Genomic DNA, 13,463 nt, shown 5'->3' with positions numbered 1-13,463 from the left:
ATGAGCAAGCACTTTGGCGACAGTGGGAAGGAAAAACTCCCTTTTAACAGGAAGAAACCTCCGGCAGAACCAGGCTCAGGGAGGGGCGGGGCCATCTGCTGCGACCGGTTGGGGTGAGAGAAGGAAGACAGGATAAAGACATGCTGTGGAAGAGAGACAGAGGTTAATAACAGATATGATTCAATGCAGAGAGGTCTATTAATACATAGTGAGTGAGAAAGGTGACTGGAAAGGAAAAACTCAATGCATCATGGGAATCCCCCGGCAGCCTACATCTATTGCAGCATAACAAAGGGAGGATTCAGGGTCACCTGGTCCAGCCCTAACTATATGCTTTAGAAAAAAGGAAAGTTTTAAGCCTAATCTTAAAAGTAGAGATAGTGTCTGTCTCCCGAATCCAAACTGGAAGCTGGTTCCACAGAAGAGGGGCCTGAAAACTGAAGGCTCTCCCTCCCATTCTACTTTTAAATACTCTAGGAACAACAAGTAGGCCTGCAGAGCGAGAGCGGAGCGCTCTAATAGGGTGATATGGTACTACAAGGTCATTAAGATAAGATGGGGCCTGATTATTTAAGACCTTGTATGTGAGGAGCAGGATTTTGAATTCAATTCTGGATTTAACAGGAAGCCAATGAAGGGAAGCCAAAACAGGAGAAATATGCTCTCTCTTTCTAGTCCCTGTCAGGACTCTTGCTGCAGCATTTTGGATTAGCTGAAGGCTTTTCAGTGAGTTTTTTGGACATCCTGATAATAATGAATTACAGTAGTCCAGCCTGGAAGTAATAAATGCATGAACTAGTTTTTCAGCGTCACTCTGAGACAGGATATTTCTAATTTTAGAGATGTTGCGCAAATGGAAGAAAGCAGTCTTACATATTTGTTTAATATGTGCGTTGAAGGACATGTCCTGGTCAAAAATGACTCCAAGGTTCCTCACCGCGTTACTGGAGGCCAAGGTAATGCCATCCAGAGTAAGAATCTGATTAGATACCATATTTCTAAGATTTTCAGGGCCGAGTACAATAACCTCAGTTTTATCTGAATTAAGAAGCAGAAAGTTAGCGGCCATCCAGGTCTTTATGTCTTTAAGACATTCCTGCAGTTTAACTAATTGGTGTGTGTTATCTGGCTTCATGGACAGATAGAGCTGGGTGTCATCTGCATAGCAGTGAAAATGTATGCTATGTCTTCTAATGATACTGCCTAAGGGAAGCATGTATAATGTAAACAGAATTGGTCCTAGCACTGAACCCTGTGGAACTCCATAATTAACCTCAGTGTGTGAAGAGGACTCTCCATTTACATGCACGAATTGGAGTCTATTAGATAGATATGATACAAACCACTGCAGCGCAGTACTTGTAATACCTACAGCATGTTCTAATCGCTCTAATAGGATATTATGATCAACAGTATCGAACGCTGCACTGAGGTCTAGCAGGACAAGCACAGAGATGAGTCCACTGTCAGAGGCCATAAGAAGATCATTTGTAACCTTCACTAAAGCTGTTTCTGTGCTGTGCTGAGCTCTGAAACCTGACTGAAACTCTTCAAATAAACCATTCCTCTGCAGATGATCTGTTAGCTGTTTGACAACTACTCTTTCAAGGATTTTTGATATGAAAGGAAGGTTGGAGATTGGCCTATAATTAGCTAAGACTGCTGGGTCTAGAGATGGCTTTTTGAGTAAAGGTTTAACTACAGCCAGCTTGAAGGCCTGTGGTACATAGCCGATTATTAGAGATAGGTTGATCATATTTAAGATTGAAGAATTAATTAATGGCAGGACTTCTTTGAGCAGTTTTGTAGGAATGGGGTCTAAAAGACACGTTGATGGTTTGGAGGAAGTAATTATTGAAGTTAACTCAGAAAGATCAATTGGAGAAAAAGAGTCTAACTTAATATCAATGGTACTAAGAGTAGCTGTAGATAATATTACATCTGTGGGATGATTATTGGTAATTTTTTCTCTAATGATAAAAATTTTATTTGTGAAGAAGTTCATGAAGTCATTACTAGTTAACGTTAAAGGGATGGTTGGCTCAAAAGAGCTCTGACTTTTTGTCAGCCTGGCTACAGTGCTGAAGAGAAACCTAGGGTTGTTCTTATTTTCTTCAATCAGTGATGAATAGTAAGATGTTCTGGCTTTGCGGAGGGCTTTCTTATAAAGCAGCAAACTATTTCTCCAGGCTAAATGATGATCCTCTAGATTTGTGACACGCCATTTCCTCTCCAGATTACGAGTCATCTGCTTTAGGGTACTGTTCCCAAGTGTTTGCTAACAGAGGGTTATTGTTGTTCTCTGTTTCCTCTGTGTTATTTTAGGGTCTTTAGCTTACAATATAAAGTGTCTTGGGGCAACTGTTGTGATTTGATCCATATATAAAATAAAACTGAATAGAACTGAATTAATTTAGACTGACCCGTCCTTGTTTTTTGGTTTGTTTTTTTTTATATATATTGTCTGTGCATCATACTTTTTTGCCCCTTTTGCCTTCACTGGCTGAGGCAGATGGCTGCCCTTCCTGATCTTGGTCCTGGTGAGAGACGTTTCCTCCTCAATGATGTCAAGAGCTTAATCAAATTGTGCTGTTTGTGTATAATGTTGCAAAGTCTTGTTTTCACCATGTGAAAGTGATACAGATCATTAAAAGTGACCTATTAAAGGCACATCTGCATTTATTTGAATACCACTAATACACCAACAAAGGTAAAAGCTAAAGTTGCAAAACTCAGTTTTAGACTTTTTTTTCATGCTGTACATTCACTTGAGGATGTCTGCCATTTTGCTGGTAGTTTATCAGCTGGGTCAAAAAAGTTACTGGGTTGAATGTTTGGCTCTTAATAAAGGAATCAAAACTTTTTTTTAAAAAAGGGAACAATTTTAATCAGACTCCTCCAATAAATCTTTGATAAACTGAGTCACTCTCCTGCACTACACAGAGCTATGAGCTGTCCTAGATTTAAACTAAATCAGCAGTGAAGTCCTTCGATAAATAATCATGCACCTCCTTCACAAATGCTGAAGGCTCTCCTAGTTTACAGGCTGCTATATGCACATGTTTGATTTGTTTTTCAATTCTTTCACTTCTAAATTCATTGTTCTGTTTAAGGCCTTAAAACGCAAACATATACAAAGTATCTTCCAATGTTTTGCACTCCAATATATTTAAATTCCCCTTTAAAACATGGCATGGTTCATTGGAATTGATAACCAAATACTCCACAAAACCCCCTGCTTTATAGAAATAGTCAGATTGGATAGAAACGATCCTAATAACCGACCAGAGGAGGTCAGGATGAGAAAAGAACCATCCAAGCAGGTCGATGACAGCAGTTTGCCTCTTTCTTGTCTTTCATTCTTTCACTCTGTGTGTGGCATCAACACATGTGTCTCCTTTGTGTCTGCGTAAGCGACACTCTGGGCGATACAATGCCTTTAATGTAACCACAGCTGTGTAAGTAAGGTAGAAACGCTGGCATAGTGCCACATCACCTTCCTGTTGACAATGTAGAAAAATCACCTCCAGGTTCAGGAATGTCACAGACTGCAGTGCTATGCTTGTTGTTTTCAAGCACTGAACGAACAAAAGACAGAACATCAGTGCACATGCAGACGGGACACGGTTTGATACTGACTGTGACTTTGTAGGTGACGGCTTTCTGTAGTCCTTCTGGTGAGATCTGCAGCAGCTCTGCGACTACTCTGATCTCCTGAGTGCTAACCACTGACGCCACCTCCTGGCCATCAGCCTGCAGTTCAGGAGGAAAATAGAAATGCAAAAAGAAAAGAAAAAAGAAAAGAAGAATTACCTGTGGGAAAATCTTTGCTGCTTATCTTACATAGTTTTTATTGTCCTGATAAAGTTTCGTTTATTTTAGAATTTAACTCATTAGTCTAGGTGACTGAACACTTTGCACCTTATTATTATATTAATCAAAATTTAATAAAAGGGATGACATACGAGAAAAACCTGAGAAATAAAATAATTCACACCTCATGCCTCTGAAAGTAAACATTGCCCAGGTGCAGTATGGAAGACAGGACTCTAAAGATGGATGACTGGTCATCTGCAGTGAAGTGAAGGATTTCCATGGCAGAAAGCAGACGTAGAAAGTCCTCTGCATCATTCTTCCCTTTTATCCCACAATCCTCTCCCTGTGTGCAGAACGAGAAGACCAGCAGTGCTAAACGTGACCCGAGAAGGATTTTTGGAAGGGTCGTGACCCAAAATCACTGACAATGATGATGATCAAACTCAAACTATCTTCTACCTGGTTGAGGTAATAGTAGGTTTCAGCTTCTTGTAGATAGAAGGCCTGCTTCTGCTGCGAAGGAAGACCTGCCAGCATCTCGTAGAAGATGTGATAGTTCCTCTCATTTTTGGCCTGAAGCACACGCGGCACATTTACAGCAACACTTCCATATACAGAAATAAACAAGCTATCGAGACCTTTGTGTCAGCTTGCCTCACCTGAAAGACGATGCGGGATTTTTCCAGCAGATACTGAGAGGTTATGGCACCACTGATCCTACCACTGGGAAAACAAGGAATCAGAAAACACACGTGAAAAAGAAGCAGCTTCAGAAGTAAAAGAAGCTGGAGTGAGATCAGAGCAGAGGTCAAAGTTTTGCTTGTTGCTTTTTAAAAAAAACAACAACTCACTTCTCCATAAAGACCTCAATGTACTTCCCAAAGCGACTGGAATTATCGTTCCGCACGGTTTTGGCATTTCCAAAAGATTCCAGAAGAGGAGCTGCCTCAAGTATCTATCAGGGATGCCAAACACACAAACAATATATAAACCTTTATCAGATCGCCTTATAAAGGGAGCAGTAACTGTAACTGTACAACACACAGGAAAGAAGCTGTTTCAGTGGGAATGTCTGGCCAAATGAATCATAGAAAAACACACCACGGCAAAACACAGTAACCTGATATTCTTATGGCTATTGATGAAAATTACTTGTAAAATATAAAACACGCAGCATGCAGAAAACCCCAACTACCTCAATCTGCACCCAAGGAAAGCCACCGGAGATACAGGCAAATAAAAAATATGCACAAGCACATTAGTCGTCATTACAAGAAGGAAAACTTTGAGTGTCTTAGTTTGCAAATATCCAACTCTGATGGCAGTTCTTTATTCATGTCAGGAAGTGTGTGTGCATACCTGTTGCGCAAGATTAGTTTTGTGAAGTACAGCTGCTAGGTAGCGAAGGATGAGTTTGGTGGACTCGGTTTTTCCAGACCCACTCTCCCCACTGAAACACAGTAACAGAGTCTCACTGGGAATACAGAAAACCCATCAACACGGCAATGAAAACAATCAAGAACTGCCCCAGTGCTCAGCTGAGCTGGAGACAACTTTTCCTCAGATAACCAGCACCTGGAAAGTTTGAATATTAGTGCATACAAACTGAGCTTATCAAACATTACAATGCCCAGTTTTTAATGTTTAAAATCTGTGTGTGCTTTTTCAAAGCCCAGATACAAAAAGCTTTATTGTTATACAGCCATGATGGGTTAATTATGAGGTGCCATTTCCATAAAGGAACACTTTGGAAACACTGATCTCAGTGGAAAGAAATGATGCTGATATCTACACAGATATGGACTGGGCAATGTGCTCAATGAAATGATGGCACATCAAGTGATAGAAATGATTCCATGCATGCCTGACTATGTCGGGGGGTGTTCCTAATGAGACAGATGGTGTCCTGGGGGATCTCTTCCCAGATCTGGGCCAAGGCATCACTGAGCTCCTGGACCGTCTGAGGTGCAGTCTGGCAGCGTCGGATGGACTGAAACATAATGTCCCAGAGGTGTTCTATTGGATTTAGGTCAGGCAAACGTGGGGGCCAGTGAATGGTATCAGATCCTTCATCCTCCAGGAACTGCCTACATACTCTTGGTACATGAGATGAGCAGCAGGAGGAATCCAGTATCCACTGCACCAGAGTTGGGTGTATCAGTGGGTCCAAGGATTTCATCCCGATATGTAACGCCAGTCATGGTGTCAGTGCCTAGCCTGTAGAGGTGTGTCCTCCATGGATATGCCCCCCCAGACCATCCCTGACCCACCACCAAACCAGTCATGCTGACATCCCAGAAGTTTAACTAACTTGATGGTATACTCTGAATAAAAAGTGTTCCTTTTATTTTTGAGCAGTGTAAAAGATTATATTCTTTAATGGTAGGCAAAAATAACTCTGAACTATTTTGATCATCTGCATTCTACTAGTGGAAATACAAAAACAGGTTTGATGCAAGGAAAAGCTCACCAAGTGTGAACATTACCCTGAATTAGAGCACAGCTTCTCAGGACTTCCAGAAATCATTTAGAGCGTCCATTATTTGATCCTTTTCACCTCTGTGGTGGTGCTTGCAGAGTGTTTGACTTAATTGACTAAGTGATGTGAGACAAGGCTAATCTTGCATTAGGCAAGGCTTCGGTTCCACTTTTGCATTAAACCACCTGAAAGAGTTTCACACACATGCACACACAGGTCCATTGATCTACCATTGCCAAGCACTAAATACCACCATTATGTAAGCTTGGCCAAAGGGTGTGTGTGTGTGTGTGTGTGTGTGTGTGTGTGTGTGTGTGTGTGTGTGTGTGTGTGTGTGTGTGTGCATTTAGGGATGCTGGCACCTTCACCGCATTCCAGCATAGGGTTTCAGCTCAATGGCTGCTTAGCTAAAAACAGGACCATTATTGGTCACTGTACACCAGACCTCAGTTACCCCTTAACACATACTAACTGAAACACAAAGACACACTTGCAAGCACACAGCCCGCACAAATGTACTACTCACACACAAACACACACACACCTCTGAAACATAACCTGCTCCAACTCAGACCTGGCTGGGCTTTCCTTACAGGTGTCTCCTTCCGAATACGGCTAAAGTGTTCCAGGTTTGTGAGGGCGTGTGCATGTGTGAGTGTGCGTTTATGTGTATATTATGAGTGTCTTTTGTCATATCCAAAAGCATAGACCTATGTTTGTGCAAACCTCTGGATGTCGGTGTGTTTGTTTTCACAGATGAGCGCAGCCACTAAATGAAGTCACACTCAAGTGTTGGTAAATTTAACTTCACTGGTTTATGTGCGTGTGTGTGTTTGTGTGTGTGTGTGTTTTTTCTTCCAAGAGATCAGTTCTGACATGGAGCAAAACACTCCATCTTAAGTTTGCTGGCCAGTAAACCACAGACAGACACTCATGAATTTACAAACACTAATCCATTTGTAGATGGAAACCTTTAACCAAGAAGCTTCACGGACAACCTTGAAAGGTTACCAATGATATATCAAAGGATACAAAAGAAAAGCTTCACATTGCAAGACTCAGATGTTAAAAATACAATGCACCGTATAATTAACTGCATGCACGTCTCTGTTGTCTGATTCATATTTACAGAGAAAGTGACTGAAGAAACAATGAGAGTCAGCCTCTTACCTGATTATTATGACCTGTTTTTTTTTGGCATCCATCATTTGGGAATGAGCAGCGTTTGCTATGGCAAACAAATGCCTGAAGGAGAAAGAGATACACAACAAGCCTTCAGACTCTTAAAGGAAGCGCAACAAAGTATTCTGCTTCCCTCTTTCTGCACTTTGATCCTCTGTTGCTGACAGTTATTTACAGCTGTCAGTATGGATGAAACATACTTAATAATTTGACATTTATTGTTTTGTTTTTTAAATATAAGGTTCACGGTTCAACAATTTTAGAGTGAAAATAACTTACGGAGGGTTTTCTCCCAAGGCACAGCCCTTGTACATGAGCACCATGTCTGTCCCATAGGTGTTTTGCATCTTATAGGGGTTCACAGACACCAGAATGCTGCCTATGTATGTCTGGACAAAAAAGAAAGAAGAGGTTCACAAAGAAAGTAATTTTACCATAATGATCATAGTGTATGTGTGTAGGAACATGTGTCTGTGTACCCTATCTATCCCTTAACACGTGGACCAATCTGAACAAAAACTTTTCATGAACATTGTCACACATACCACAATTATTAATATATGTTTTAAAAACACTTATTATAAATCCCAATTCTTTTGATTTTCTGTGTTACTATATGTGCATTTCACTATCCCCCTGCAAATGCTATCTTTCACTGTTTGTCACGTTCAACATACAGGGAGTGCAGAATTATTAGGCAAATGAGTATTTTGTCCACATCATCCTCTTCATGCATGTTGTCTTACTCCAAGCTGTATAGGCTCGAAAGCCTACTACCAATTAAGCATATTAGGTGATGTGCATCTCTGTAATGAGAAGGGGTGTGGTCTAATGACATCAACACCCTATATCAGGTGTGCATAATTATTAGGCAACGTCCTTTCCTTTGGCAAAATGGGTCAAAAGAAGGACTTGACAGGCTCAGAAAAGTCAAAAATAGTGAGATATCTTGCAGAGGGATGCAGCAGTCTCAAAATTGCAAAGCTTTGAAGCGTGATCATCGAACAATCAAGCGTTTCATTCAAAATAGTCAACAGGGTCGCAAGAAGCGTGTGGAAAAACCAAGGCGCAAAATAACTGCCCATGAACTGAGAAAAGTCAAGCGTGCAGCTGCCAAGATGCCACTTGCCACCAGTTTGGCCATATTTCAGAGCTGCAACATCACTGGAGTGCCCAAAAGCACAAGGTGTGCAATACTCAGAGACATGGCCGAGGTAAGAAAGGCTGAAAGACGACCACCACTGAACAAGACACACAAGCTGAAACGTCAAGACTGGGCCAAGAAATATCTCAAGACTGGTTTTTCTAAGGTTTTATGGACTGATGAAATGAGAGTGAGTCTTGATTGGCCAGATGGATGGGCCCGTGGCTGGATTGGTAAAGGGCAGAGAGCTCCAGTCCGACTCAGACGCCAGCAAGCTGGAGGTGGAGTACTGGTTTGGGCTGGTATCATCAAAGATGAGCTTGTGGGGCCTTTTCAGGTTGAGGATGGAGTCAAGCTCAACTCCCAGTCCTACTGCCAGTTTCTGGAAGACACCTTCTTCAAGCAGTGGTACAGGAAGAAGTCTGCATCCTTCAAGAAAAACATGATTTTCATGCAGGACAATGCTCCATCACACGCGTCCAAGTACTCCACAGCGTGGCTGGCAAGAAAGGGTATAAAAGAAGAAAAACTAATGACATGGCCACCTTGTTCACCTGATCTGAACCCCATTGAGAACCTGTGGTCCATCATCAAATGTGAGATTTACAAGGAGGGGAAACAGTACACCTCTCTGAACAGTGTCTGGGAGGCTGTGGTTGCTGCTGCACGCAATGTTGATGGTGAACAGATCAAAACACTGACAGAATCCATGGATGGCAGGCTTTTGAGTGTCCTTGCAAAGAAAGGTGGCTATACTGGTCGCTGATTTGTTTTTGTTTTGTTTTTGAATGTCAGAAATGTATATTTGTGAATGTGGAGATGTTATATTGGTTTCACTGGTAAAAATAAATAATTGAAATGGGTATATATTTGTTTTTTGTTAAGTTGCCTAATAATTATGCACAGTAATAATCACCTGCACACACAGATATCCCCCTAAAATAGCTAAAACTAAAAACTACTTCCAAAAACATTCAGCTTTGATATTAATGATTTTTTTGGGTTCATTGAGAACATGGTTGTTGTTCAATAATAACATTATTCCTCAAAAATACAACTTGCCTAATAATTCTGCACTCCCTGTACATCACCTGCGTGGAATTTAAAAGACATCAAAATTTGTATCTGTCGTACGGTGGCCCTGAGAGGCCAAACGGACTGCAACTTAAGAAAACACCAGCAATAAGAAAAACGCTGCAAAAGGACACAAAACACAACAGAAATAGGAAAAACGACAACGGAAATAGGAAAAAACAGATATCCAAAAGCACAAGGGAAGTGTTTCTGGGGAGATCTGACGGACCAGCTGCAGGAACCAAAATATGTTAAGAATTGCGCTGGAAGACACTTAACAGAAGTGGAGGATCTATCGGTTTTGTGAGGAAAGAAAAGATGAGAGCTAAGTGTGTTAGCCTAACTATTAGCCTAAAAATCCGTCATCAGTATTATATGAATCATGATAAAACACGCCTACCATGTTTTGGGTTCCTGGAACTGGTCTGTCGGGTTATTGTCTCCCCAGAAACACTTCCCTTGTGTTTTTTTCCTATTTCTGTTGTGTTTTGTGTGCTTTTGCAGCATTTTTCTTATTGCTGGTGTTTTCTTAAGTTGCAGTCCATTTGGCCTCTCAGGGCCACCGTACTGTCATCATTTAGTCACCACCAAATATTGAATAAAGAATTACAAAAAAAATCCTGAAATATCATAGACATTTAACTTGACAGGCGATGTTTTTGGTGACCAGGACTGCATGAACCCCACAGCTATGGCATTATTTTTGTGCCACTATTCTGAGCGCACGTAAAAAAAATTGAGCGCATGTAAAAAAAAATTGCAGGTGCAAGTGTTGCATTTTGAGGAGAAATTTATTTTGATCGAAGAAAAGCTAAATTAGAGTGAACAAAATTCATTGCTGCTTGCAAAAATGTATTTCAGTGTTTGCTATTATCCACACACACACACACACACACAATAGCAGCCCCTCTCGCTCAGTTTTTGCATTTGCGCTCGCTCGCAATGTGTTGCTCGCGCTCTCAACATTTCTGCCTGTGCGTGCTCAACTCTTTCTGTACACCGCTATATTTGTGCCACAAAACCAGCCAATCACAGACTTGGATGCAAAAAAAATCTGATTGGCTGTTTTGGTCTCCAATCAGTTCGAAATGATGAAATGCAATATCCCAGAATCCATTTCGTCCAAAACTCAAACGAGGCAGTGGCGGAGGAACACAGAGTGGAGGAGTTTGAAATATTACTCTTTCTGGGTCACAAAATAAACTTTTAAGATATTTTCATGCGAGAATGGTGCTGTGTAAACTTCAAATATCTGTTTGATTTATCAAGACATCACATATTTGCATAAGTGCTCTAACGTTTTCGGAGATGCCTGTTACCCACCAGCTGACCGCATAGCTGGACTGGCCGTTGGGCATACCGGACATTTGCCCGGTGGGCCGATGGTGATTTTTCATTTTTATGTTTGTTTTTGTAACAATATAAACAATGAAAGGTGGTGGATTAGCCAGTTGGTCATGATCAACTCTGGGCTGGACCAATTACAATACATCCGTATTGAGGGGAAAAGGAACGCACAGCTCCTCTTCTTCTCTCATTCTCTCCCCCTCCCTCTCCTGTTGCTATTTCAATCATGAAACTGATCAATGATCAGCTGATCGTCTCTCTTGTTTGTTTATCGCCCACTTTGCACCAGAAACAGGAAACCAGTGGATGTCGCGCTAAACAACAGCAGCACGTTCAAGCTTGATAAGCTGTTGTTAGAATTTATTTGATATTACTTTCTAGTATCAGCTGATGTTTGCTGGAGCCACAGCTGTAAAAGCTGCTGGTCATGATATCGGTTTGGATATGTGGTGAGAGGGAAACATGAAGGTGATACAAATCATACATATATACCAACAAGACAGTGTACATCACTGTCACAACAGCGTTTGTTTTAGTTGAAAGGCTTTATGGTTTTTCCTATAATACCTGGTGGTGCAGTCGGCCGATTTTTTGTCAGTTCAGCTTTTTATATTATGTTTAACCCGAGTGACCACCAGGTCAGCTGGTGGGTAACAGGCATCTCCGAAAACGTTAGAGCACTTATGCAAATATGTGATGTCTCGATAAATCGAGCAGATATTTGAAGTTTACACAGCAACATTCTCGCATGAAAATATCTTAAAAGTTTATTTTGTGACCCAGAAAGAGTAATATTTCAAACTCCGCCACTCTGTGTTCCTCCGCCACTGCCTCGTTTGAGTTTTGGACGATTCTGGGATATTGCATTTCGTCATTTCGAACTGATTGGAGACCAAAACAGCCAATCAGATTTTTTTTGCATCCAAGTCTGTGATTGGCTGGTTTTGTGGCACAAATATAGCGGTGTACAGAAAGAGTTGAGCACGCACAGGCAGAAATGTTGAGAGCGCGAGCAACACATTGCGAGCGAGCACAAATGCAAAAACTGAGCGAGAGGGGCTGCTATTGTGTGTGTGTGTGTGGATAATAGCAAACACTGAAATACATTTTTTGCAAGCAGCAATGAATTTTGTTCACTCTAATTTAGCTTTTCTTCGATCAAAATAAATTTCTCCTCAAAATGCAACACCTGCACCTGCAATTTTTTTTTTTACATGCGCTCAGAATAGTGGCACAAAAATAACGCCATACACAGCAAGTACTGCTAAAGGCAGCAGACGTAGGTTAAATGATCAGCCTGTGGGTCAATTTAGATGTACAGCCAAGATGTAAATCCATCTGGCTACAATGTGTATTAAAACTGGTATCTAAAATTATTGACCAAAGAATTAAATACATGCACTATGTCCCTTTTATAACTCTTGATTCCAGGTTAAAAATGTACGCTTTTTGGTGTAACCCAAGGTTTACAGGTCAGGTTTTGTTTGTCTTTCAAACTCAATGTAGTTTGTGAAGTAGCCATAGATGTTTATAGACAACGTTTTTGTCATCCAACTAAATAAAAATTAAGGAAAATTTTAAGACAACAAGATAACTTGACCATACATGAGTGCTGCAAAGACAAAAACAAAAAAACATCCTTAGGGTTGTTTTTGCAATGTGTGTATTGCTTAAATACTTTAAATACTTACATAAATAACCTCTCTCTCAAACCTTTTCCTTATGTTCAGCAGAACAGCCACTTCATGCATGTCACTAGGGGAAAGAAGCAATTAGAGTATTATTTATGGGGTTATGAACAAAAAAAGCAACCCAAAACCACACTATTTTTTCATGTTTGAGTTCAACTGAATTTAAATTGAGCTTTTTTTTTCTTACAGCCAAATACTTTCTCCACCCTTTCATCATTCTTTAGTTATAAAGGTGTTATAAAATGTGTTGTGCAACACTGCCTGCTGAGCACAATGCATTGCCTCCATAATCTGATAACCAAAAATATGACTTAAATATATACAAATACTGAACAACCAGACAGTGTTCAAGGTCCCCACTGCTTTGTTCTAAGTGTAACTGTGGTGTACTGTGGCATTTTTGTTTTTAACTTACTCTAGCTGTGTCATATCTTCAACACCATTTTCCTCTCTTTGCTCCCGCTGAACCATTGTGGGCAGGCTTCTGATTGCATACATCTAAAACAAGCACAGACATTCAGAAATTAAATGCAAGTACATGTTACAAGAACACATTCACTCACAAGGAACTGTTGATTCTCTTACTTTTGAATTATTATTAGTTGCTTACCCTCAAACTTTATGAAAAACATTTCAGAAATTTTTACCTTTTTTGCTGTTTAGCAAAACATTCTGCTTTTTCAAAACAAAAACATCAAGACATACCTAATCATTTATGGAACTTTTTCAC

General features: G+C 40.6%; 1 protein-coding gene across 1 annotated transcript in view; it reads right to left on the bottom strand.

The window, feature by feature from the left end:
- The window catches only part of myo15aa (myosin XVAa), a 50,405-nt gene that overhangs the window by 31,208 nt on the left and 5,734 nt on the right, over window positions 1-13,463 (bottom strand). Inside the window, exons 2-11 of the mRNA XM_086288639.1 lie at window positions 13,149-13,231; window positions 12,734-12,797; window positions 7,757-7,866; window positions 7,466-7,540; window positions 5,176-5,266; window positions 4,668-4,771; window positions 4,476-4,539; window positions 4,276-4,389; window positions 3,998-4,159; window positions 3,640-3,753 (exon numbers count right to left, since the gene is read on the bottom strand). Coding sequence (XP_086144765.1) covers window positions 3,640-3,753; window positions 3,998-4,159; window positions 4,276-4,389; window positions 4,476-4,539; window positions 4,668-4,771; window positions 5,176-5,266; window positions 7,466-7,540; window positions 7,757-7,866; window positions 12,734-12,797; window positions 13,149-13,231 — 981 coding nt within the window. The remainder of the gene's footprint in view (window positions 1-3,639; window positions 3,754-3,997; window positions 4,160-4,275; window positions 4,390-4,475; window positions 4,540-4,667; window positions 4,772-5,175; window positions 5,267-7,465; window positions 7,541-7,756; window positions 7,867-12,733; window positions 12,798-13,148; window positions 13,232-13,463) is intronic.

This window comes from Aulonocara sp. 'chitande type north' Nkhata Bay, linkage group LG4, assembly GCF_057382095.1.
Source record: "Aulonocara sp. 'chitande type north' Nkhata Bay isolate Kocher_YH1m ecotype deep benthic linkage group LG4, A_spYH_male_GT1.1, whole genome shotgun sequence".
Lineage (NCBI taxonomy): Eukaryota > Metazoa > Chordata > Actinopteri > Cichliformes > Cichlidae > Aulonocara > Aulonocara sp. 'chitande type north' Nkhata Bay.
The sequence above is the reverse complement of the archived record's forward strand: the minus strand, read 5'-3'. Positions and strand labels throughout refer to the sequence as shown.